Raw genomic sequence first — 24,967 nt, 5'->3', positions numbered from 1 at the left:
AGGTGTTCAGTATGCAATTTTATTTGCCGATAAGCGACCTGACCCTTTCTTGCTAATCTCAGCAGAACTGACCAAGTGACTGGAGAGAATTTTTCCTGGTTATTGCAAAATTTTTCTAAATATGTCGTTTGACAAACTGCAGGCCAGATCTTCGTGCGCAGCCGTGAGTCTATCAGCTTTGGTGTTACCAACATCTGGCTTGTTGCTCTGCAGCTGTGCTCTGCTCAGGTGGGAAGGGGAATTTCAACGGGAATAAGTTAGAAAAATGACAAAGGAAATGTCTTATGCTCCACAGCATCTCTACCAGGTGTTCACGTAACACATGGGCATTTCAGCGGTTCTCAGTGTCTGTAATCACTACTGCTTCTTTTTTATTTTATTTTTCTAAAGAAGCACAGAGAAAGGATGAAAGCTGGGAGGGAAAAGCTACACTGCTGTTCTCTCTCCTACTTTTTACATCTGTGTCAATGTTCACTTTTGAAAGCACTCTCATTTTAGTCGCTATTTTCTTATTGCTGGCAAGCAGAATTGATAGAAATATTGATCTTCTTTTAGTGAGTTTTAAAAGAAAAAAATGAGCATGACTCAGAGTAGCGAGGTAGTATAGACTGATTGATGGGTCTTATTTTTTAACTGCTACTGATGTATCTTCTTGGAATTAGCTCTGGTTTATTATTTTCCTTGCCCAGACTGGTACTTACTTGGTTTTTTTGGCTTGCGGCAAAGGTGTTTGCATTTTGCCAGCTGCAGTCACAGCCTGTGTCTTCCTCTACCTTTGGCAGAAGTTGGCTTTCCAGCAGCCCCAGGGTATGGGATGCTCCGGGGCATGGCCTGACCTGGTCCGGCAGTGACCTTGGGCAGCAGGGAGGAGAGGCTGGGCCCCTCCGCTCCTCTGAGCCCCCCAGCAGGGCAGCGGCCAGCAAAGGACCCTCGGGCTGCTCTCCGCACCCTCGGCGCTGCCTCCCGTTCCCACCGGTGCTCCTGGTCCTCCAGCACCATCTACAGTCGTCCGCAGGCTGAGGAGATGCTCCAGTGCCACCGGGTACGGGGACCAGGAAGGGGTCAACTGTGGAGCCAAGGGGATTTGGGGGATATTTGCAGTCTCGTCTGCTGCCTCTCAGCCTTCTGGCCGAATCGCTAAATGAGAGAGGGGGCCTGGAGAAAAATAATATCCAAACCAGACAACAACTCCCTCCCTAGTTCTCTCTAGCTGAGCGGTTGCAAGGTGCCAGGCTGTCAAGGGAGCCCAACCTCAGGGAATGTGTAACGGGTCTCTGTGGAGGCCCTGAGCGGTGCTGCGGGTCCCGGGGAGCTGGTGTGTGTGTCTGTCTGTCTGTCTGCTCCCTGCGAGCCGACGGCCGCGCCCGGCACCGCCTCGCCCCGTGGCACGACACCCGCGACATGACGCTGTTCATCGGCAGCGCAGAGCCCCCGCCTCAACCTGCAAGACAGGGCTGTCATGAAATATTCATGGGAGTTTCCTTGAGTAAACAGCATTAAAAATTCATCAATATTTTGAGCAACAAGACATCAGCTGTATCTTTCGGGGATGGAGAAGTATGTAAATAAGAAAAGCCTTTCTTTGAAGCAGCTATTTAAGTCTGCTTCAGCTGCCTTTTGTTTTTGAGACACGCTGAAAGCTGTACTCAGTCTCATCTCTCCTGAAGGGACATTCGGCTTCTCACTCCCTTAATTGGAGAAGATTGTCTTAATATTTCTGGTTAGGGTGTAGTCAGCCTGAGGAACAGTCAGCGCAGCCGGTGAGCTGCCGGTGCAGTCGAGGCGGTGCGGCTAAAATCCAAAGCTGAACCGAGAGCTGCTGGTTGACCTTTATTGCTCTTTGTGTGCTAGAGGTAAAAGACCAGAAGGACAATCCAGCGCCCAGGGCGGTGGGGCTGACCCTGGAGGTCTCCACGCACGCAGGGTGGGGAGGACCTCGCTGAGTGACGGGGGCCCACCACCCCTTGCCAGGGCCCGCCTAACGCAGCCTGCGGGCAGGGAAGTTGTGCTTCACACATCGCAGCTGGCAGGCGCTTGGCGTGAGCCGTGAGGGGGATAAAGAGCAGCTGCAGGCTGTCTTTTCTGATCTATTCCCAGTTTAGGACATGTTGTTCCCCCAGGTCTTGTCTCTTTGATCGTAACTGCTAACACGGAACGGTTGGTCCGGAGCTTCCTGCCGCCCGTGCCGGGGTCTGTCCGTGCCTCGGAGCCCCCCCGGGCCCGGGGGCTGCCGCTGCTCCTCAGCAGCTTTTCAGTTGGTGTTTCTCGTAGGGCAGCAAAGCAAAACAATGGGGAAGGGAGGGGGCAGCAGGTGGAAGATGGGTTTGGGAGCTGAGGCAGCTCGACAGCTGCTGATCTCGCTCGGCGCAGCACTGGGGAGGGGTGGGAGCGTCCCCCCGGGGCTCCCCAGCCTGGGCAGCATGATCCTGGGAGCAGGGGGAGGGTGGCTGAGCCATCGGCCCTGTCAGCAGGAGGGCGGGGGGCCCTGAAACAAGGGCTCCCTTCAGCCGGCGCCGTGCAGTGCGTGTGCTCGGCGTCGCGGCGGGAGCGTGCGGAGGGAAACCTGAGCTGGTTCACGGGAGCCCGGTGTGCTGGGCGCCCCTGTGCTGGGCGCCCGTGGCTCAGCACCAGCCCAAAGCAGCAGCTGCCTGGCTCCGTGGTGTCATGGTGAGGGGCACTTCCCTGCCTCGCCCCCTGCTGTAGCAGCCAGCCTGGGCAGCGGGGTCACCGCTCGGAGCTTGGCCCCTTCCACGAGTCCCGCTCTTTGGCGCTGATCTGCTCCCCGGGACTCCGCCGCTTTCCCAGAGCCCAGCCTTAGCTGAGCACTTTTCTGACAGCCCTCCTGGCGCTGGGGGTGCCATGCAAAGCCACAAGAGCCCGACAGCCGAGCCGAGGAGGGAAGCGAGGAGGACACGGGCCTCCCCGGGACACGGTGGGTGAGCTGTTTGTGGGTTTTGGTAACAGGGGGGGCCCCTCGAGTCTTCACCTCCTTCAGAATTCATGGCCTTAGCTCCCCCCCTCCTGGTGTTGCGGGAAGGGGTCGTGTGAGCCCTAGAAACAGGTATATAATGACCCGGGGGCTTCACCAGGGGCTTGGCAGTGCTGCGAGAGACGGACAAGACTATGCTAATCCTCTCTCCCTCTCTGTTTCTTAAAGATTCTGCTAATGCATCTCTGGAGACTCTCTGCACCGTCAGGAGGCTGCTCCTGCTGCTCGGGGTTGCGGGGCTGCTGGCGGGGACAGCGGCCGGCACGTGGCTCCTAGGTCAGTGTCTGCTCCGGGCCAGCCCGGCCGCTGCGGGCAGAGCCCAGGCGCCGAAGGGGCGAGTGAGCCCGGGCTGCGGGCAGGGAGGTGCTGGGGGGGCAGCTCCGTGGCCAGTGACCTGCGGCTCGGGCCGGGGGATGTGGCTGGGGTGTGCTCTGGTGCTGGTTGCTGTGACAGCGAGCTGCACCCGCAGCCGGTGAGGGGCTCATCACCCTTCCAGTGCCAGCGCGGGGTTGTTCCCGGTGTGGTGCATCCGCGGGTGCTGCCCAGGCTGTGTGAGGGCACCTCCACCCCTCCTCTGTTTCCTGAAGTGAAACACCTGAAGCAGCCTCAGCCAGACCAGGACTTCACCCAGCTGCAGGAGCCGGCTGCGATCCCAGCGTGCGGCGACGGGGAAGAGGAAGACCCTGTGGTCCGGGGGACGCCCAGCAGAGGTTTGCCCCTTTGCCGCCTGCCAGAGGGTGGGGAGGGTGGAGCGCTGTGCAGGACAGTGCCTGCCAGGCCCAGCAAGAACAGAAAAGATGTTCTTTAATAATGAATATCTCCTGCTGATCCACGGCCTCCTTTCGGCTGCACGTTGTGGTTGTTTCGCTCAGCCTTGCAGCCCCCGGCAGTACGGCTTCGCTGCAGAGGCGACTCTTGCAGGACTCCTTCGCGTGTAATCACTCGGCAGAGCTGCCACGTGGGCACTGAGAACATGCAAATAGTTTCATGTATAGTTTCTAATTGCTTCAGATGGCTTTTTTCTGGAGTTTGGGGTTTGGATTTTTTTTCGGTTTAGATGTGCACGACCATCCACTGCGCTGGCCCTGGGCAAAACACTGCAGGGAAGGGAATTTGCAGGTTGTCCTTAATGGAATGACTTCAGTGTCTTTCAGAATAAACACGGCAAACTCCTTGCTGGAAGCGCAGGTGGGGGGCCGCCCTGGCTGGCTCCTGGCATGCCATGAGCGCTGGAGTCTCTCCCTGGGCACCCTGCTCTGCCGGCAGCTTGGCTATCTCAGGTGGGTACGGCAGGGGCGGCTGTTTCAACCCCTACTCACCCTTTTCGGAGGGGAATGAATTGGGCAAGAGCAGGTGCCTGAAGGCCAGGAGGTTTGTCAGGGCAGCAGAGCCAGCTCTCACAGGGCCCTGGTGAATGCAGGGCGGAAAGCAGGGCTCGGGGGGGCGGGGGAGCTGCAGAAGAGCATCCCTGCCAAGGAGGTTCACTCCTGGCTGCCAGAGCAGCAGGACTGTGGCCTGCTGTTCCCATGGCAGGGTAACGCTCCTGATCCCCTAGCAGGTCCCCAGCCCCTTCCTGGGACACTTACTGTTGCTTCTGCAGAATGATCCATCAGAAAGGAGTGAACCTGACAGACATCAAGGTGAATGACACACAGGAGTTTGTTCAGGTGAGACCCCACCAGGAAGGCAGCCTGGAAGACCTGTGGCAGGTCAGGTAAGGCAGCTCTGGGGGAAGCAGAGTTTGCTGGTGGGGCTGAAACGAGGCCTTTTTGTCAGGCAGGGAAAACTGTCCTGGGTTTGTGCGGTAGGCAGCCCCTCCGGGGACTGCTGCGGCTGCCCTGGAGCGCCCTAGTGCCCCGGGGATTTTGGTTCACGTGTATTCTGACCGGAGGCTTATTCCTGTGCAGGAGCAGCTGTGACTCAGGTCGAATTGTGGCTCTGAAATGCTCAGGTGAGTGCCTTGCTCCTCCCCCGTGTCCCCAGGATCTCCTCCCGCAGGCAGCAGGTCCTTCGCTCCCACTCCACGCGCTTCCCTCACGCTCCAGCACGAGGATCTCGTGCCTGGAGCTTCCCCTCACTCCTGCTCCCGGGTGCCCTGCAGAGTGCGGGCTGCGCCCTGGCACCGCGCGGGTGGTGGGGGGGACGGACGTGTCCCCGGGACGGTGGCCCTGGCAGGTCAGCGTGTACCACGGCTCCCAGCACCGCTGCGGAGGCTCCGTGCTGGCACGCGACTGGATCGTCACGGCGGCTCACTGCGTGCACAGGTACCCGGGGGTGTCCTGTGCCCGGCCGCGGGCGCTGCCTCCGCTCTTACCTGCGTCTTGCCAGAGCTGCCTGGCTCGTGTTGCCCTGGAGTAAGCAGCTCACTGTATTTCTGCTCAGCTACAGGCAGCTTCAAGCCTCCGCCTGGCTGGTTTTCGCTGGCATTATCACCCATGGCTCGATCAAGCAGGAGGCCGGGTTATCAGTAAAGAAAATAATTTACCACCCACTTTATAATGACAATAGTCTCGACTACGACATCGCTCTCATGAAGCTCCAAGTCCCCCTGAACTTCACAGGTAAGATGCTGCTGTGACGCGGTTGTGTCCTCCTCCCGTCTGTGGAGTTGTCTTATCCCACAGCTGACAGATTGGCCAAACCCTGCCATTCCAGAGCAGCTCTTTAAGGCCACCCAGCTGGCACCCGGCACGGCAGCGCTGTGTTTCAGTCACACCTGAGCTGCGAGTGGCAGGGAAGGAGGCTGTGGGAGCTCTCGGTCCCACGCGCCAGGCTGGGGCTCTGCAGGCCGATGGCTCCGCAGCCCCTTCCCGGCTGCTCAGCAGAGAGCAAAGCCATCCTGGGCTGGCACTCACCCGTCACCTTCTTACCAGATGCCATCCGTGCGGTGTGCCTGCCCCGCTCCCACCAGGACCTCTTCCAGGGCACGCAGTGCTGGGTCTCAGGCTGGGGCTATACCAGACCAGGCCAAGGTAAGCTCCCACCTCGTCCCCACCGCTCAGCGCCCTGCAGGCTTCCCCCTTGCTCCCCTCCAGCCCCTTCCGAGCCGCCTGTGATCTCGCAAATGTCCTGCCTTCAGCCCACCCCTGCTCCGGCAGCCCTCTGGGCCTGGCCCTATTTAATCCCAGAAAGTAATCCCGTTTTTCCCATCTTCTGACTTCTCCAGCTGGTGCCCTGCCCTTTCCTCTTGCTCCCTGCAGATCTCGTTCCTCTCTTGGCTTTTCTCCCTCCCCAGCGCAGGTTACCGAGACGCTGAAGGAAGCTCTCGTTCCCTTAATCGGTACCAAGAGGTGCAACAGCTCGTGCGTGTACGCGGGGGAGCTCACGGCCAGGATGCTCTGTGCTGGCCACCTGCGGGGGACAGTCGATGCCTGCCAGGTAAGAGGGGGGCGAGGGCTGCCCGTGCAGCGGGGGCCGGCGCGCCCCGGTTTTGCTGCACCAGTCCCGCGCTCCCGCAGGGCGACAGCGGGGGCCCCCTGGTCTGCCGGGACGGCCCCGCCTGGCGCCTGGTCGGCGTCGTGAGCTGGGGCCAGGGCTGCGCTCAGCCCAACCGCCCCGGCGTCTACGCCAACGTGGCTCAGCTCCTGCCCTGGATTTACCGCGTCACCGAGGTGAGCGGGAGCCTGACGCGCGGCCACGCATCTCGCAGCACAAATCCCGGTGCCAGCGGCCTCTGAACCCTCCCTGACCTGTGAGCCTCTGGGACAACCTCTCTTACGGTCACCATTCCTGTTTTCTTTTTGGTTTTTTTTTTTACTAGATCTACTAGAAATGAGGCAAGGAGAGACTTCACAGAGCAAGACTTTGCCTTTTCCACATAGTAAGTGGGGAACGGTCCAGGACTAATTCATAGCGTATTACTATAACCCTAACAGAGTCTGCAGACACCACTAGAAAATGTGTTCAGTATAAATAGTTTATTAAAGAAAATAGCAAATTACATTTCTGTGAAAATCCACATGGGAGAAGTGGTGTTTTTCAAAATATGTGGGGTTTTCGATTGTAAAGGGGCAGAGGATCCCATGAGATGCAAGTGTTACAGGAACGCTCTCAGCCTTCTGATAAATTACTTAGAGGAGGAAGAAAAGACTAGGGTTTGAAGTGGCAGTCAGATTTTGCTTCAGTATCTCCCTCCCTTGCTGCGTTCCCGTGTGCTGGACTCGGTGGAACTGCCACTTGGACTGCTTTTCCCCCTCCCTAGGCCAGTTTAAGCCAGAAACAGAAGGGGCTCCTCACAACTGGCACATCCTGCCCTCTGCCTGTATTTTAATGCTTTCTCAAAAGAAATGTACCCTTCTCAAAGACTCAGACATAGCCTTCTGTAACTTAAAAGATAATGCTGAGTGCACACTTCATTCCCTTTTGATATTTATTTACATTTCTTGCTTTATTCTTAAAGAACAGAAAATTTACTACCAGAAAGACAACAGAGACAACCTAGCTCACACATAATAAAAAGGTGAAGGAAGGAGCTGAACTGGTTTCTTTCCACAGTTGGTAAAGTGAGATTGAAAAGTTCTAAGTCAGTTTTAAGGTATTTTCCATGAGAAATAAAGCCACAAAGAATTTTGCCAGTTGTGCAAAACCCTGTGACTTGATAAACAGTTCACTCGGAACAGGATCTCCTCTCCCCCCACCCCCCCTAAATTTTCACTCCGTTGAGGTTCTGCTCTCCAGGGAAAGCCGAGGTGGGAAGGAGCAAAGTTTGGCACTTCAGCATTCTTAGAAGGATATCAAAAGCTATCACAGTCTGTGGGTTTCATGTGGAATTTGGAGGGACAGAGGTAAGACACAAAGGGGCTACATGCCCCCTGCTGTATAACTGCATAGATAAGATTCACTATTGAGAAACAGAAATCCCCTACAAGCCCCTCAAGCAAGCTCAAGAAGTCATCCAGCACCATGCACCAGAGGCTCACTGGACAGCGGTGGCTGTGCTCACACAGAGATGTGGACACAAGACTCGGAGTATTTCCCTATGCTGGGCTTAACAGGGAGATGAAATCCTCGAGAATGGAAATGAGCAAACATCACAGAAAGCATCTCTTCCTCACCAGGACTGTACACCCACCAGCTCAGGAAGGAAAACCTGGATCGGGGCAGAACGTCTCTGGGGGGAGCATGGCGGGAGATGGAATTTTCAGGCCCAAACTCTGTCTCCCTGGCAGATGGAGCATAAGCACTTAGTGTCCGTGTGTTACCCACCTTTGCTCTTCTCGTCCCGGACTCCCAGAGCCATCCTCTTTGCCTACAAACATTGAGCTAGGAAATGTTTCTTGTCCCTCAGTCAAGCCTCCGGGAAGCACTTACCTAATGCTAAGCTTTTTGATACCAGTACAAAGAAGAAGGGTCAAATCCAAAAAACATCTGAAAGACAAGTTTGCTCTTGCTTTATCACAAGATGCACCACGTAGGAGTAAGTGCAGTTACTTAATTTTGGCCAGTGCTGCTGCTCTCCTTTCTGTGTTCTGGAACAAGGCTCGGATCAGACTCTTCACTTCAGCTGCTGAGAATTCAGCTGCAAGAGGCCCCTTCCCGTCCGCCCACCTATGTGGGAGAGAAAGATCTTTATTTAACCCAACTGCACAGAAATGTCATGTTCAAACAAGTCTTCCAAGCACCTATTACAGTAGTAAGTCTGAAGGCAAACCAAATCCAGCCAGCAGCCTAGTAGCTGTTTGCAGCTTGAGCCCCCAATTGTTTAGCTGTCTATAAAGGCTGGAAGGTGACTTTTGCACTCCTTACAAACTGTACCTTTTCCTTCTCCAAAATAAGCCTAAAGCCTGTCTGCAAAATTCCCATTCACCTCCCAAACAGGAAATTAAAAAAAAAAAAAAAAAGTGGTTTATGCCCAGGAAGAAGTAAGAGTTGGGAACCTCTGGTGTCCAACAGGGTTCCAAGAGCAGCAATGAGCAGGGGGCAGCAAAGGAACTGCCCTCCCTGTGCTCTCCCCAGGGCTGGTACCTCTCCTGCTGAGGACAGCAGCTTCAGACGTGTGCGTGAGGCAGCTGTGAACAGGGAATGTCTAGCTCCTGACAACGTGTGCCAACTAAAGTAATAGAAGTAATTATGCAAATTCTCATGTATAATTCAGATGAATCCTCCTTGCAAGTTAAAAGAACAAGAACCAGCATCTAAAAAGCAGAGGCCAACCATGTGGAACAAGTGCAGCAGCAAGGCACAGCTCACATCAGAAGCAGCAGGCAGAACGCCGGGCTGCTCGCCGTGAAGTGCTGCTGCACTCGGAGCCGGGGGGACGCGCCGCCACTCTGGGGCTGGCTCTCCCGTGGCACTCGGGTTTTCCCTTGGGTCGCCCTTTCCTTTGCAGGAAGCAGCTGAATCTATGAGCACACACAGCCAAGAAACAGCCCCAGGAGCAGTCACCTGATCCTTAGTAACAGTGATTGCCTTTCACGTGAAGAGAGTCCCCCGAGTGCAGCGCCCGGCTGCTGTCAGACCACTCCCCGTTACCGGGGTAAAGGACCAGCTGAAAAGGCAGGAGGCAGACAGACACCTACTGATCTACTATTTCTTGGAGGTTGGCTTGCAAGATGATCATCAGCTCTTTGAACGTCATCCATTTCTGCACATAGACTGGAACCTCCTCTTGGTATTTCTTATTTTTGTCATCTTCAGGTAGCGGAGTGAAAACTCGGGGCCCTTCCTCCACCATAGTCCTGCAGAGGGAGTACAGCTTATCTGCATCTTCTGCAGAGATGTCCTAGAACCGAACAAATGTTTACAGGGGAGCAGTTAGATACGTATTTGGAGTGCCAAGCAGTAAGTGAAGTGAAAAAAGGTGGCTGTGTGTGTGAAGATGAAAGCAGCGGTTTAGATCACATGTAATGTTCTCAAGCTAACAGGACTTGTTTCAGGAATAGCTACTTCAGCAGGTTCTCAGCACCTGCCCCGGAACACTGGTTGTGCTTCTAAGCTGCGACTCTCAGCGTGGTAGCAAACGCTCCACTGTGAGGGGGGGTGTTACAGTGCTCTGAGCAGTCTACAAGGAAAGTGCTCAGGCACTGCCAGCCCCAGGATGAAAGCCTAAGTGCCCTGTAAACTACCCGTTATGGGAAAAGAGAACTTACTGGCCTAATGCAGAATGAGAAGGCTCTCTGGATGTAGATTGTGACTGGAACAGATGCACTAATACATTCCTATCATTTGCTGCGAAAACGTATTTTTAATTAAGAAATGTAATAGGGTGGGTAGTTGTACTTGAGAAACGCAATAGGATAGTTGTACTTGGCCCAAGGTAACCTGACAAATCACTTAAACACAGTACTGGGAGCCAAATGGAGGTTTAAGCAGAGAAGAATTCCAGTCTGAAATGCCACAGGTATTTCTGGCACCTAGGTGGGATGCAGAGGGTCATGAGAGATGCACAGACTGAAAATATATCCCAATAACCCGAGTCTAAGACAACAGTTAAATCTCGTGCCCTGAACAAAGAGATCAGTTCACAGAAGTGTTTAGAGCAGGACACACCTACATCCGAACTAGGATGAAATCACAGCCACTTCCCTGACTCTGCCCTCGACTACATTCATGGAATTGCTGTGAGAGTATGTACGGTCTCAGCTGGGGCTGTTTGTGGCACCTTGAACACTTCTCATCGACGGGATCATTACTATAATTTCTGTGAAACTGTTCCCCTGAAACCTGACCCTGGAAGGAAGTTCGAGAGGTCCCAAGCACTAGTTGTTCCTGGCCCCTCCACCTCAGGCAGTTACCTCCAGGGCAGCGATCCTAGTGACCATCTCCGTGAGAGCCGTGTTGAGCAGCGTCCCCATGGCCTTGCAGTACACGTTCACTGGAAGGACGTCCTGCCAGACTTTTCCCAGTCTTTTCAACTGATGCAATACCTGGAAGGTAACAGCTAAGTGTTATCTACATCTTATCAAAAAGAACGTTAAGAGAGGCACCAAATAAGGTGACTACAGACGGTCAGAAACCAGTCGGAAAGAAGCACAAGGCAACGAAGCATCCTGCTATCGCACAGAGCAGATGTTCCTGGGGAAGATGCCACGTGTCAGGTTGCATTAAGGCTCATCAACAGTGTGACAGATCTTTTCCTTGAAAAATGAAAAACCATTATAAATGTACTGTTAACAAAAAGTTCAAGATGAAGCAGCTTTTCATTTCAATTTGGAGCAAGAGGAACTGAACTCAGCATGCTTCAATTTTACAAAAAGATACAGCCCGGGAAAAAGAAGCCACGCCAGAAAATTGTTTGGAAAAGTTCCACCCTGCTGAAACACCGCACAGTTCTCAGGACTGAGATTACACACTGTACCTTCCCAAGGACATCTACAGACAGGGGGATATTTGCTTACCTGCCTTATCGCTTTGTTTGCTGCACAGTAATTTTCCTCGTCATCCATATTAGAAAAATTCCGGGCACTTGACAACCTCTCCAGGATTTCTCCTCTCTGCACTCGCATCTGGGCCAGAAAACACTCCATCCCTTTAGGAGCACAAACAAGCAGAGAGAAGCAATTAAGCAATTACTAAATTTGCTCTGCCAATTTAGACATCTTAAGTGCTGAATAATGAGCTTGCTACAGTGTTTTATTTTTAAAGGAATTTGCAGTCTCTAAACAGACTCAGAGCAAATTTCACCAGGCCCAGTCACGTATTTGGTAAGCTCTTACACAGCTTGAATTGCTACAACACTTTTGAAAAAGAGCTGAGGAGCAGAATTAGCTGTGGATGATGGGCTCAATCAAACTTATCGCAGAATCTGTTTCCATAAGAACATAGGAAAGGGCTGAGCAGCAGATCCCAAAATATCTGAGTGCCACAACACCTCACTGGATAATCAAACCGCTCTTGGGACTATGTGCTGGACAAGAGGAGCTGGGTTTCAAAGAGTCAAGCTTACTGCTTGGGTCCTAATCCTCTGTCAGACTTTCCAATCTAGAAAATGCCCTTGCTACTTGTCCAGAACTCTTAAATAACAATCTGCTGCTTCAGTCAGTAGACACGTTAAATCATTCAGCAACAAATGCTAGGATTAATTACTACATCATCCATCAACGTATTTCAATACTGAAGGATAAACTTGCCAAGTCTCCTGAAACCAGGTACCATATCTACGAAAGTAGCTGCTCCGTCGCAGAGGATGTTGGTCAGGCGGTACCGGAACTGGTGTCCCAGGGTGAGCAAGTGGTGAGCAATATACATGCAGTTGTTGTGGTGAATGGCTGCCAGCTGGGGTAATTTCTGAAGGTTCTCCCTGTCCCAGGAAGGAGGAAGAGAAGAGAAAAGAAAGAAATGTCTTTATTTAGACCTGACTCTGTTAAAACAATTATCAAGCCTACCCTAGAGAAACTCTCGGTCTGTCTCGGATGTCTCAGGTAAGTAACGGTGGGCAACGTCTGATAAAAACATCAGTTGGAATAAAAGCATTTAACCTCCTGTCCCAGGCACACAAGAACTTAACAGGAAAGGAGCTGCATGGCCAGAGAAAAGGCCCTTCCGTGTTCAAACCATCTCTTGCATCCAGAGTGTTTCTAGCAGTGGACTTTCAAACAGGGAAGTTATGATGAGGAAAGGAGAGAGATTTCCAGTGATACCCCAGTGTCCTCTGACAGAACTGCAGACTTTCAATGTTCACTGCTGCTCTTTCTTACAGGAAAAACACAACGAAAAATCTGTGCATCAGACCTGGGGTCAGAGTTAGGTGGCTGGACTCAAACACAACCGTTACAAGAACTGCAACTACCTGTCCTGACCGCCAACTCAGACACTCCCCAGCACCTCCTTCGCAGCAGGTACGACGTCACGATTAGGAGTACTGGCCTTCTGCTGCTGGAGGAAGCCCGTAGTAATCTCTGGCTGTGCTGGACAAACTGGGGACAAGTGGGGCTGTTCCAAGAGCATCTCTCTCTCCAAAACGGGCCCCAGGTAATACACACACACTTACCTGTGGTATGTTGGCACCACATCATAGAACAGCTGGAATATATTCCGTACAGAGTAGAAGAGCTGTATGCAGCTGCAAGGAAAATAAGGTTCACGTTAGTTTGTCAGTAAAATTAGCATCTTGTTCACAAGTGCCCCTCAACCTTCTCCCAAATGAGGTTTTATTAGTAGTACTGGCACAAAGAGTAGATTGTCAGGTTCAATTACAGTGATGGCAACAAAGGCAACATTCTGGAAAATTCACAAAGGCTGTGATGACCTTGAGAGCTCAGTGTGGAGAAGACCACGTGTCAGAAGGGAGATCTGTGACAGCCCAGGCACAAAGGGGACAGTGTCCCTTCCCCACCAGGTGTGCAGAGAGTCTGCCCCCCGCCACGGTCTGCTGAAGGGCATTCAGCACCCGGGCAAGCCTCCTCCTCCAGGGTTGTGCTCTCCACTTTTTAAAGCAGACTGTATGCTGTTTAACCGTTTTCTCTGCTTTCACTCAGCACAAAGAAAGCAAGAACTCATCTCAGAATGGCTGCCACCACAGTTACCATTCGGCTTGAAAAAAAGAGATGGTTTTGGTTTTTCTAAACAAGTGACAGCTCACATATGACAAAACACTGAAGCAAACACTGCAGTAGTGTTTCTCCCAACTAAGAGGAAGCCATGAACCTGTGCACTGTGAGGGGTTTACGCCTTCACTGCTTCAATAGCTAAAATACCATAAAGTCTACCTGAATGCTCCCTGAAAACGGAACTCCCAAAGGCTGCTTCACCCCGTGTTATTGCAGGGAACAGAGTCTGCAGCTCTTCCTGCTGTACCAGTCTACTGCACGAACCCAGGGGTGCATCCTCCAGCCAAAACACAAACTTTAATGACTGATTCTCATTTTCAAGTATCTTCTGTTCTTTTAAAGTTCTTTTAATTTATCAACAGACATTTGGTGTTGCCAAAGGCAGTAAGTATCTGACACCCAAGAGTTACCCGCTGATACACAACTCCTACCACTGATCTGTGCTGGCTGTAGCCTCCAACAGCGTCTGATAAGCCAACTCCATCAGCTTCTCCACCGATGAACTGATGCGGCACGTGGGCAGAGAAAACGTGTACCGGCTCAGTTTAGTCTCATTCTCCAAATTCACCATGTCGTTACGCACAAGATTAGAAGGTTTTTGTGGTTTTAAGTGATCTCTTGCCCCAGGATCAGGAAGGCTCGGTAGGGCTACACAGGAATCGGGTGTGATCTAAGGGAAAACAAGAGAGAGGTATAATATCATTTAGAGCCCACAGAAAGGAGACTGGGCAAGACTAAAAAACATTGAACGACAGAGTTTTAAGACTCAAGATAAACACAAGGCTGCAGAAGTCCCCTAAGACTGCTGGAAGTCTCCTGGCTTATGAACAACACAGCAGACCACACAACAGTCTATAAGGTGTTGCATGCCTAGAAGCAACTCTATAAGTAATTGTTTAATTTTTCTTAAGCTTATAACACTAGCCAGAAAAGCCTGTGCAAGCAAGCTTCAAGTATTTTAAGAAACACTTTGTTAGTGAAATAACCTGGAGCACTGCTCAGAAAGGTTTTGAAACTGCTGTTTGCCAAGATCACCAAATAATCAAGACTATTCAGTGCTCCACAAAAAAAAAAAAAAAAGGATTCAACTGTTCTAGACAAGCTTTCCTCAACAGCTAAGCTATTTTTCCAGAGAGAAAACCAGTGTATTGCATCAACAGTCACCTTGACAGTGTTGTGTATTTCTGAGGTCATCAGGTTTCTGGCCGCCACAATCACATCCTGGCACTTCTTGTTAGCAAAGTGGGAATTGACATTACGGGCGTATTTTAGTAAATCTGTCGTGTCTCCTTTTAAAAACTGCATGTTCTTCAAGGCTTTTTCAAATTCCTCTGTGGATTTAATCACCTGTGAAGAGCGGACACATATTCCACATTAACATAGCTTCCTGAAGTCAAAGGACAATATTAAAGTTGGGTATAAGCTCTTCCACGCAGCTGAAAGCAAAGGAGGAAACTAGGTTTTAGAGGGCACTAACCATCCAATGCCTTTTCAATCTTTTGGGAAAAGCTGGCTCAGCTGGGGGCTGTGATCACACAACAACAGTGTTTGAACTGCAGGTTTGTCCCCCCTGACTGTGCTGGCAACCCAATTCAAAAACCAGTGGAGCAAGGTGATTAAATTTCATTACACTGAACCACCTGGAGCAAAGGGACTGGGAGGTTTATTGCAGGACTCCTCTCTGCAACAGCCCCCTCTCCTGGAAAAGGAGCTTTTGGCATCCTTCACTAGCAGCAGGTTCTGGTTTATATATGTAGCTTTACAAAAAAATTATGTGGCCTACGCAAGAAACCCCTGTGATCATTAACAACAGAAACAGAGCAATCCATCCTCAGGCAGGCAGCTGGGCACGCGGCTCTGCCACACTGTCAGCTTCAGCCTCTCACAGAGACCTCTCGCAGACCCTGAAAGCCTCCAGCTCTTGGTTAAACATGGCCCGAGTTCCACAGATCAGAGACCTTGCATACTTTACATGACAGGAAACACAAGCCACAGCTTAACTGAGAGAAATACACAGTTCTAGATTAGCAAAAGACAGCTTTTTGTTCAAGCTGGCCATCTGGCATTTCCACATGGAGCCGAAAGATGTGTGAGACCTACCTCTATGTACTGCTCTAGTTTGCTGCTATTGGTTGGGATTGAATTCACCAGACAGTTCTGAATGAGGCAGTCTGATAACTCTTCCCATATCATATCACCCAGCAGTTCTGCGAGCGTAACTCTGCAATCCTTTTTATCTTCCACAGGCTGCTCAAGAGGCACATCTGAATTCAAGAGAACAGAAATGGATTTGAATACTCCTGCCTCCTGGACCAGACCCTTCAGCAGTTCATTCAGTCCTTCCTGTCAGAACTGCATCTACCAACTGCTCCGTAACCCTGTAACGGGGGTGTTCTTCTTATCCAGGCCCTGTCCTGGGCCTGTGGAATCACCCACCCAACCGAAAGACAACTGAATTCATGAGCAAACTGAGCCTGCTTTCCCAGCGTGTTTCTTTCATGAAATGCCAGCACAGCCCAGGGCACTTTGTAGCCCGTGGCAGATCCTGCAGGTGACCAGCCTGACTGAGGGAACTCCCTGCACTGCCTCACGATTTCCACCTGTTAGACCTGTGGCACGCAAAGATCTTAAAGGCAGTGATCGGTTCTCAAGAAAAAACATTTATCAAAAAATTAACTCCTTGATCCCTTTGAGACAAAGAACTCTCCTCCTTCATCTTCCCAGCTCTGTGAATGCTGGGTCACTGCTAAGTCTGGTCTGACAAGGTGCCACGGGCACAGCATAGCAAGTTAACATTAAAAGCTGCTTAGACCTCACACACGATTCAACACTGCTTAACAACCGGTCTGGAAAGCTTCCGCTCCGGCCACACCAACAAGGTACCGTCCAAAAGGGAGAAACTACCTACTCAGCAGATACTTGTGGAGAACTTCAAAAATAAGCTTGATCTTGTCAAAAACCTCTATAGGAGAGGACTGATCCAAGGTGAGCGCCTCAGACTTAAACCGTAGGATGAAGATATCCGGCTGTTCCTCTGTGAATGGCTGAAGAGACGGGTACAAAATCAGTGGCTTGAGGATGTATTTCAGCAACAGCTGGCCTGAGAAACGAAAAAAAAAAATGTTTTCCAACAGCAGGAGGCTGTAGAGATTCTTCACGTGAAGTGGAAGAAACACTCTCCTGATTAGCTGTATCAGGGACCAGGTGATGAGGTAAAACGCCGGCTTTGGTTTCACTAAAGACCATTTTACTCATGGAAAACACATACAGAGGCCTAATAAAGAGCAGCGTATTTAACGTAAAGCAAAAAACAACTTAAATGGCTGGAAGCATGAAGTCCTGTCCTAGTATGTGCTGTACTTCCTGATTTATTTGATCAGCACCTGAATGCTGAGAATGCCTGAAACCATCAGTCTTGTTCTTGGTAGATGAGGAGGCTGTAACTGGAAAAACTCTTTAAACATCAGATCGTGAAACCACATGGCCACAGACCAGAGCAGTATTCTAAAGTGACGTGAAAGGATAATTAATTCCAGATAAGTAATGTGATAAATCAAGGATAAATAATTTCCTATTAAGAAGCAGAGAACTCAGTTGGAAACACGAGCCAAGAGAGAAAGGAGTCTTCCAGTGTACTGCTGAAGTGAACTGGATCTCGACATCCATCTTAAAACAAGACTGAACTCATACCCTCTCGGGCTGCTACAGCTAAGTTTATCTGGACCCACAGTCTGTCTTACCAAAAATTTTAAGCTTGGTGTGCAGTTCTCCTAGGACGGCAAATGCCTGCAGCACAGAAGCAACGGGTGGCCCAGCAATCTCCTCCTCTTTTGACGGCACCGTGTGCAAGTGCAATTCTGAGTTCATCACTGACTCCAGGCTGCTGCTTTCTAAAGAAAAAAGAAGAACCATCTCTCCGTCAGAGCGTGGTCTGAGATACACAGACCTGAGAGGCTGCTGCGTTCCCCGGGCAGCAGCTAAAGCCACGTTCTACCTCTCCCCATCTCCACAAAACACAGCTCTTGCAGAAGAGCGTCGGAAGACGCTACAGAGCTCCTTGTGTTACGGTGCAGGGCACGAGAATCAGTCTCTTACAATGATCCGGACCTGCCATTTCAGTCACCTTGCAATTTAGTGACATTCAGTGATAATGGCTCTCTTTCCACTCTTCTCCCCATTTCAGGTCAGATCCAAAGGAAAAGGCTTTTCCTTTTCCAAAGGAAGAGTTTGTGTTTCACTGAAGACAGCAATATACAGACTCTCAGGCAGTTCTTGCAGTTGGCTGCCTGCAAATAAAGTGGCAGCCCGAAAACCTACCAGAGAAGGTAAAAGTATCCTTAAAACTAATCTAGTGGGAAGACATGTTCAGGCTGAACAAGAATTTCAGAAAATCCTTCCAGCTACTATGCTGAATTGGGTATTCAGTAACGAGTAACCTGAAATTTTGGCCCAGCTGACTTCCTCAGGAGCAGAAACTCTGCAAGGGAACATCCCTTTTCTGGTGTTTCACACAACTAAAAAACTACTCTGAGGCTGGTAACTGTTTTGATCTCTGCTTCAACATTTTCTAAGAAATACCACACATGAGGCAGATGAACCTTCAAGACTCTGTTTAAAAATCTTCTGACTACACCGGATTGCTTGTGGTAGCACCTAAATACTCCAGGAGTAGAGTGATGTCCAAAGACCACTCGTCCCTCCCATTCACCCAGTTATGCAAACAGCAGAAAGAGCTCCTCAAACCAACCTCAGCTCAACAGCATTACTGTATTTCTTATCTTGTAGGTGCTTGGAACCAGGCATTTCCAGCAGCGAAGCAAAACCAGTGACGCCAGCTAGAGTGGCGAATACCTTTTGAAGGAGGAAGCTTCCACACAGCCAATTTCTGCCATTCCTCTCCTAGATGGTAGAGCGTGTTCTGTGTCTGCACTGTGAGCTCTGTGCCTAGTGCTTTCAGGATCTTCAGCTCAAAGCCCTGGCGGGATTCCAGCATCTTCAGGCAGCTTCGTGCCTGGTGGTAAAGACCAAACACAAAACAATGGGTAACTGCTGCCCCTGCTAATGAAAAGCATCTTGGGAAATACACGAACGACACTGTCACATGCTCAAGAAGTCATTATTACCTTTTCCAGTTGCTGAGCTGCTACAACATACTTCTTTTCCAGCAATGCACTGTTGTACTCTTTCATAGCTGTATCAAACTGCAACAACCAAACAGACTCACGGGTCACTCTATAGCTGCTATTAGACTACAATTTTTTAAACACCACAGCTAGAGGCTGGGCAGCTATAGACAGTTATTCAGAAGCGAAGCCCAGAATAATGCCATAGGCTGGGAGGCAGAGAGGATGACTTCAAGCCACTGCTCCACCTCCCCTCCTCACCTCCTGCAGCTTTTTCAGAATACTCAGAACCAGCGTGTCCCGCTCCAACTGCTGCTTCAATTCGGTAAATTCGGCAACAGCCACATTTAGATCTCGCTGAACCTAAAGCAACAAACTTTTCAGTTCATTTACAGCAAGCAAATGTTAATCAGACAAATTTCCTCTTAAAAGTGATAACAACGTGAGATTTAAAGTATTTCTGTACTAGAATAATCTGGTGAGGTGGAAAAAGGCTCCATCCATTTTCCTCCTTGCTAGGAAGATCCTTACAAGCATTGAAGATGCTTCTAAACTGGCTTCTCTTAACACGTTACAGGGTTTTGTAAAGGCGGTGTAAGGCAATTTAGTCTCCAGCGCGTGTCACACCTCACCCCGATACTCGAGGCTGTTTCCTCTCTCCTGGAGGAGCCGCCTGGCACTTCCCAGCTGCCCCACAGGGAGGGAACCACCGCCGAGCCCTCACTGACGGCCCCTTACAGCCGCGACGCGACACACCTCTGCAGCGTGTGTCACCTCCGGGCGTCTGAGGGGTGACATCACCCCGGGCCCCTCCTCAGCCCCCCCGCGCCGCACCGGGACGGGCCCTGCAGGTGCGGGGCGAGGCCGAGGGGGCCGCGGGTCGCCTCGTGTCTCACCTCGGTTTCGATCCCCGCCCTGAGCAGGTCGATGTTGCTGCACAGCCCGTCCACCTGCGACACCAAGTCCTCGGCGCTCTGCACGCTGGGCAGGAACTCGTGGTACTTCTTGTTGATCATGGCGCAGACCTCGCCCTGCGGGGACGGAGCGTTGGGACCCGCCGCCCCTTCCCGGGCCGAGGCGAGAGGCCCCTCGGGGCCTGGGCAACGCCGCCCGGAGGCGGCAGCCGGGCCGCGGGCACGGACCCGCCCGGAGAACCGCGCCCGGGGCAGCCGCTCCGCTCCGCTCCGCTCCGCCCGGGGCCGGGCCCTGCCGCCAGCCGCGCAGCCCGGCGCCGCCGGGGCCCCCGCCCGCTCTCCCCGGAGCTTCCCTCCCTCCCGCCGCCGCTCCCGGCCCTGCCTTCAGCTCCTCCACGCGGCGGGAGAGCCGCCCGATGCGGGTGCCCAGGTCCTCCTTGTCGAGGCGGCCCGAGTGCGCCAGCACGGCCGCCACCAGCGACCCCGCGGGCGCCGCCATGGCCGGGGCCGCCATGGCCGCCGCCGCCCGCCCGCCGCCGCGGAGCATCACGGGACGGCGGCGGCGCGGAGCCGCTACGGCGGCCGCCGAGGGACAGAGGGGCCCGGGGCGGCTCCCGCCCTGCGGGGAGACCCAGGGACGGGGGCGCGGGGGCTGTGGGGTAAAGCTGTGCCTGCGGGCGGACACCTGGATGCTGGGGGTCCACAGCTGCAGGGGGACCCGTGGATCCTGGGGGGTCCACAGCTGCGGGGGGACCCGTGGATGCTGGGGGGTCCATAGCTGCGGGGGGACCCGTGGATGCTGGGGGGTCCACAGCTGCAGGGGGACCCGTGGATGCTGGGGGGTCCACAGCTGCAGGGGGACCCGTGGATCCTGGGGGGTCCACAGCTGCGGGGGGACCCGTGGATGCTGGGGGGTCCACAGCTGCAGGGGGACCCCTGGATGCTGGGGGGTCCACAGCTGCAGGGGGACCCGTGGATCCTGGGGGGTCCACAGCTGCGGGGGGACCCGTGGATGCTGGGGGTCCACAGGTGCGGTGGGACCCGTGGATGCTGGGGGGTCCACAGCTGCAGGGGGACCCCTGGATGCTAGGGGTCCATAGCTGCGGGGGGACCCCTGGATGCTAGGGGTCCATAGCTGCAGGGGGACCCCTGGATGCTAGGGGTCCATAGCTGCAGGGGGACCCGTGGATGCTGGGGGTCCACAGGTGCGGTGGGACCCGTGGATGCTGGGGGGTCCACAGCTGCAGGGGGACCCCTGGATGCTAGGGGTCCATAGCTGCAGGGGGACCCGTGGATGCTGGGGGTCCACAGGTGCGGTGGGACCCGTGGATGCTGGGGGTCCATGGCTGCAGGGGGACCCGTGGATGCTGGAGGGTCCATGGCTGCGGGGGGACCCACCGCCTCAGGCCCAGCAGCCTTTCAGTGGGCGTCGTGGCCGGGGTGAGGAGCCAGGCCCGGGGCGCCTCCGACACCCCCGCTGCTGGGGGAGGGAGGCTCCAGCATCCGGCACCTGACGGAGCCCCGGGGCGGGCGCTGTCGTGCTGAGGAGCCCTCGCCACATCCTCGTCCTCCCCTCCAAGCGCAGCAAAGAGCCGTCGCCGCTTTGTGCCATGTGGCGGGGAAGGGCCCCGCGGCCCTGGGCGCTCCTCGCCGGCCTGGCCCTGGCCAGCTGGGCCGTCCGAGGTAAGTCCTGGGGCGAGCGGGCGCTGTCGCTGGACACCGCGGGCACCGCCTGGGAAGCGGGACCCTGCGGCTTGCTGGGATTTTCCATCACCTCGACGTGAGGTTCACAGATGGTGATGGGGAAGAGGGAGCGAGTCCGAGCAGCGGTTCCCGAGGACGGGATCGCGCTGACGGCTTCGCTGCCCCAGACCGTTGCTGTGACCCGGAGCTGCGCGCGATGCTCCGCGGCTGGGTGAGGGCTCAGACCCGCCTTGCAGTGACAGAGCTTCTGAACTTGGCCTTGGCAGCGCCGTGGTGTTAGACCAAAGCAGCCACGGGCTTTGTGCCCGGCACAGACACGCAAGCAGAGGGGACTCTGTTCTATACTCTGCTCCAGCACTTAGCAAATGAGACAGGGAATTTACTCTCCATGTGCAGGCTCTGAAGGTGATGCCTTTGGGCCAAGGAAGCGATTCTGTGTGGTTTTTTGCCGCTTTTCACTGAAAATGTTTTTTACTGTTGGGTGAAAACCCAAATGGGTTTTTGCCCCCCCCCCCCTTTTTGGGCTCAGCTCCTGTCCCTGCTCTTGGAAGCATTTCACTTTCTGTTGAAATGTCTCTCGCTGCAGTTGCACTGCAGTATCTGCAATTGCTGTGCAGGATGAGGGGCACGCACATACGGTCTGAGTGGAGCCCAGGCAGACGCCTGATTCCGGTTAGTTCTCACTCTAAGGGAAGCTGGATCTCTAAACTACCTAGAGCTGTGTTAATGGAGCCACCAGTCAAACACTAGACTACTTTTCCTCTGGATAGTCTGCGTTTCCCAGAGCTTTTTGTTTGTGGTGTCCCTTCTGCTGCTCAGGGGATGCTGCCTACACTAACCGTCTCTACAAGTGAGATCTCCGAGTTCCGCACCACTGTGAGGGTTGAGAACTCAGCTGTGAAGCTCTCTGCTCTGTTTTTTTCTTACAGGACAGAACATAGTTGTGAAAGAAGCCAGTGGGAAGGTGTTCCTGCAGTGTGGAACAGCCAACCAAGGTCAAGTCACGTGGCTGAGAGATGGGAATACTGTAGGAAACACAACACAGCTGGACTTAGGTGCAGTTTACGATGATCCCAGAGGCATCTACACATGTAGACCAGAACGTGGAAAGGAAAGCCCCGCTCTCCAGGTGTACTATCGAAGTAAGTGTTGCAAAACTGGTTTCTAGAGCCAGAACTGCTCAGAGTTTTCACTGAAGAAAATTTTTGAGGGAACTACTGATTTCCCAGGGTTTGAGGGTGGTTCCACCGATTTGCAAAGTCGTGACAGCCCCAGGGCTGGGTCGTCCTCGGGAGCAGCCGAGCTGCACGTTCCCCGGCATCTGGTGTGCCCGTGAGAGCTCCCCAGGCTCGTTTAGTGCCATAACCTGGCACTCACACTGCCCCATTGCTGGCCACTTGCTGGCCCTGCTGTGGCCTGCCCTGAGCACTGGGGACACGTGGCAGCTCATGCCCCCACTTTGGGTCACGCAGCAAGCCAGACTTAATCCCTGGTTTCTCTGGCCCTGGGACTGGAGCCTGCCTGGACTGGGAGAGCTGTCTGAGCGCCTGGAGAAGGCGGCCGTGGGGCAGGGTCCTGGTCATGGCCCTGCTCTCAGTGTCTGTGTCCTTTCGGGCTTCCAGTGTGCCAGAACTGCATCGAAGTGGACGCTCCCACCATCTCGGGGATCGTGATTGCAGATGTTGTCGCCACCGTCTTCCTGGCGGTTGCTGTGTATTGCATCACTGGCCAGGACAAGGGACGCATGTCACGAGGTGAGGGGAGGGCTGGCTGCCCGCGGGCGGGGATGGGAAGTGCCTGGGCATCTGTAGGAGCTTTGTGCACCCAGGGACTTTCCAGCGCTGCCCGCAGAGCCCGGTCACTGCAGGCAGCCAGCACACAGCGTGTCTGGGGTAGGGATCCATGTGGGCGCTGTGTGTCCCCGTCCTGCCCCTAGCTCAGCTTCCCAGGAGAAGCCAGCGAAGGCACAAGGCCAACCAAAACATCATCCCAGGGACAGCAGCTGGTGGCACGGGGACATCTGAGGCCTCGCGGGGGGTTTCCACCAAACCTCCCTGAGGAAGTAAAAGCAGAGGGCTGAAACCAGCTGGCTGCTTGGGTTTGTTGGCAAATGTTCACCACCCTGCCTACAACTCCCCTGATCCCTGACCACCTTCTTTCTTCATTTAGCTTCTGACAGGCAGAACCTGATTGCCAACGAGCAGCTCTACCAGGTGAGCATGGGTGCTGGGGGGCTGCTGGGGGCTGCTCGGTGCCTCAATGCACTGAGCTGCGCTGGGGATCACTCCCTGCTGGGGCATTCACAGCCCCCCCTGCCTCTTACTCTTTGGGATTGTCAGGCTCTGGGGGCAGGGAGGGAAAGCTTGCCAAAAGCTTGGCAAGGAGAGGACTGGGCCAGCTTCCCCTGCACCCTCCCTCCCGGGACTGGACAGACACAGCTGTAGCTCATCTCACGGTTTTTTTTTTCCTCCTAGCCCCTTGGCGAGCGGGAGGATGGACAGTACAGCCGGCTGACCCCTGCCAAGGCCCGCAAGTGAAGTGGGAAGATGCTGGGGCGTGTGACTCCTTCACACCGGGAGGGATTTTACAGCAAAGCCACCGCCAGTGCCCAGGCGCTCCGGTTCCCTGCCCTGGCACTGCCTTCCTGAGCTCACTGCTGGCAGAAGACATGCGGGTTTTTGCCTAGAAAGCCCTCCAGCTCCTTGCCAGGGTGGGCTGCTTGTAGCGCTCTGCTCTTGCCACGACCTCTTGCACTTTTGTATTCCTCATTAAAGACGAGCCGATCCCACAGCCTCGCTGCTCCATGGGTTGTGCTGAGGCCCGGGGAGCCTCGCAGTCGCCGGGTGCGACCTGCCTGGGTGCCCGCAGAGCCGTGAGGCTCCTGCCTGTCCCGCCGGGACACTGCGCTGCCAGCGCAGGCAGGCGCCCACATCCGTGCCACCTCTCTGTGCCAGGGCCTAAAGGACATGGGGGTCCATTGCTGAAGGTGAGGATGGGGGACCTTGTGCAGGGAGGGGGCTGCCACCCCTGACACTGGCAGAGCCTTTGTCTGGTTGAACTCCCCTTCCAGAACGGGCAGCGGGGACACCAGGAGCCCAGTGACACTCGGCAGGGCCTGTGTCACCTCTGCAAAATGCCCACGTGCCTTGGTCCCCTGGACAGAGCTGGGGGCTGGCAGGAAGGAGGCCAGGAGGACATTTCCTCTGCACGTGCAGGGCCTGGCATCTAATCGCAGTCTCCAAACTGCAGAGGCTTGCCAGGAGCCTGGCACCCAGCCGGCCTGCAGGTTGCCTCAGCACTTCAGGGAGCAAAGCAGCGAGCTGTGCTGGCGCCCCAGAAGAGCTCCTGGGGGCTGGGCCCAAAGAGGAGATGGGAACATGGGAGAGGACAAAAACTGCAGCCGAGATTGTGCAAAGCACGTGGCAGTGGTGAGGCAGCAAAGGCCGGAGGCAGCCCACACCCCGCACCTCCGACGTTCTTGGGAGGCTCCCGCGCCCTCCTCTGCCTCTGCAGCCCACTGGAGAGTGACTCGCCTTTGTGACCAGGCGTTGGCAACCCCTCTTTCAGGCTCACTAGCCATCCCACGTGCTGAGGACAGGGCACAGTCGAGCTAACTTCCAGACCGTTTTCCAGCTCGACCACCTTTCCAGACACCGAGCAGTCCTTGGTCTCCCCACACCAACCCAGCTCCTCCTGGCAAGGTCCCCGCTCCCCAGCTCTGAGCAGAAACAGGTAACGAGGTCTGACTGG

General features: G+C 54.0%; 3 protein-coding genes across 3 annotated transcripts; 2 read left to right on the top strand and 1 right to left on the bottom strand.

Annotated features, from left to right (window-relative positions):
* Positions 1 to 2,558: 2,558 nt before the first annotated feature.
* Positions 2,559 to 15,778, top strand: TMPRSS5 (transmembrane serine protease 5). Its single transcript, XM_074927451.1, has 14 exons — positions 2,559 to 2,667; positions 2,838 to 2,932; positions 3,158 to 3,265; positions 3,577 to 3,699; positions 4,134 to 4,269; positions 4,590 to 4,703; positions 4,897 to 4,940; positions 5,091 to 5,253; positions 5,372 to 5,550; positions 5,863 to 5,961; positions 6,225 to 6,367; positions 6,448 to 6,600; positions 6,750 to 6,809; positions 15,723 to 15,778. Exons 2-13 carry the CDS (start codon positions 2,860 to 2,862, stop codon positions 6,756 to 6,758), a joined length of 1,344 nt encoding a protein of 447 aa, XP_074783552.1. The 5' UTR covers positions 2,559 to 2,667; positions 2,838 to 2,859; the 3' UTR covers positions 6,759 to 6,809; positions 15,723 to 15,778.
* ZW10 (zw10 kinetochore protein) lies at positions 6,892 to 20,039 on the bottom strand. The gene is made up of 16 exons (XM_074927450.1): positions 19,896 to 20,039; positions 19,496 to 19,630; positions 18,861 to 18,962; positions 18,600 to 18,677; positions 18,328 to 18,487; positions 17,217 to 17,366; positions 16,385 to 16,576; positions 15,577 to 15,740; positions 14,641 to 14,823; positions 13,908 to 14,146; positions 12,918 to 12,989; positions 12,058 to 12,227; positions 11,326 to 11,456; positions 10,723 to 10,854; positions 9,508 to 9,710; positions 6,892 to 8,536 (listed from the first exon to the last, which is right to left on the bottom strand). Exons 1-16 carry the CDS (start codon positions 20,025 to 20,027, stop codon positions 8,416 to 8,418), a joined length of 2,364 nt encoding a protein of 787 aa, XP_074783551.1. The 5' UTR covers positions 20,028 to 20,039; the 3' UTR covers positions 6,892 to 8,415.
* Positions 20,040 to 20,678: 639 nt separating this feature from the next.
* Positions 20,679 to 23,990, top strand: LOC141970707 (T-cell surface glycoprotein CD3 gamma chain-like). Its single transcript, XM_074927497.1, has 5 exons — positions 20,679 to 21,196; positions 22,147 to 22,359; positions 22,840 to 22,971; positions 23,387 to 23,430; positions 23,692 to 23,990. Exons 1-5 carry the CDS (start codon positions 21,124 to 21,126, stop codon positions 23,752 to 23,754), a joined length of 525 nt encoding a protein of 174 aa, XP_074783598.1. The 5' UTR covers positions 20,679 to 21,123; the 3' UTR covers positions 23,755 to 23,990.
* Positions 23,991 to 24,967: the final 977 nt, after the last annotated feature.

The sequence above is a fragment of the Athene noctua genome, chromosome 26 (assembly GCF_965140245.1).
Source record: "Athene noctua chromosome 26, bAthNoc1.hap1.1, whole genome shotgun sequence".
Lineage (NCBI taxonomy): Eukaryota > Metazoa > Chordata > Aves > Strigiformes > Strigidae > Athene > Athene noctua.
The sequence above is the reverse complement of the archived record's forward strand: the minus strand, read 5'-3'. Positions and strand labels throughout refer to the sequence as shown.

Coding starts and splice junctions, on each gene's coding strand:
- LOC141970707 (XM_074927497.1), top strand. CDS start 21,124: ATGTGGCGGGGAAGGGCCCCGCGGCCCTGGGCGCTCCTCGCCGGCCTG. Junction 21,197..22,146: donor GGCCAGCTGGGCCGTCCGAG/GTAAGTCCTGGG, acceptor TTTTTCTTACAG/GACAGAACATAGTTGTGAAA. Junction 22,972..23,386: donor CAAGGGACGCATGTCACGAG/GTGAGGGGAGGG, acceptor TTCTTCATTTAG/CTTCTGACAGGCAGAACCTG.
- TMPRSS5 (XM_074927451.1), top strand. CDS start 2,860: ATGCAAAGCCACAAGAGCCCGACAGCCGAGCCGAGGAGGGAAGCGAGG. Junction 3,266..3,576: donor GGCCGGCACGTGGCTCCTAG/GTCAGTGTCTGC, acceptor TGTTTCCTGAAG/TGAAACACCTGAAGCAGCCT. Junction 4,941..5,090: donor TGTGGCTCTGAAATGCTCAG/GTGAGTGCCTTG, acceptor GGTGCCCTGCAG/AGTGCGGGCTGCGCCCTGGC.
- ZW10 (XM_074927450.1), bottom strand. CDS start 20,027: ATGGCGGCCCCGGCCATGGCGGCGCCCGCGGGGTCGCTGGTGGCGGCC. Junction 14,824..15,576: donor AACTAGAGCAGTACATAGAG/GTAGGTCTCACA, acceptor CGCTCTTCACAG/GTGATTAAATCCACAGAGGA. Junction 9,711..10,722: donor CTAGGATCGCTGCCCTGGAG/GTAACTGCCTGA, acceptor GTTCGGTTCTAG/GACATCTCTGCAGAAGATGC.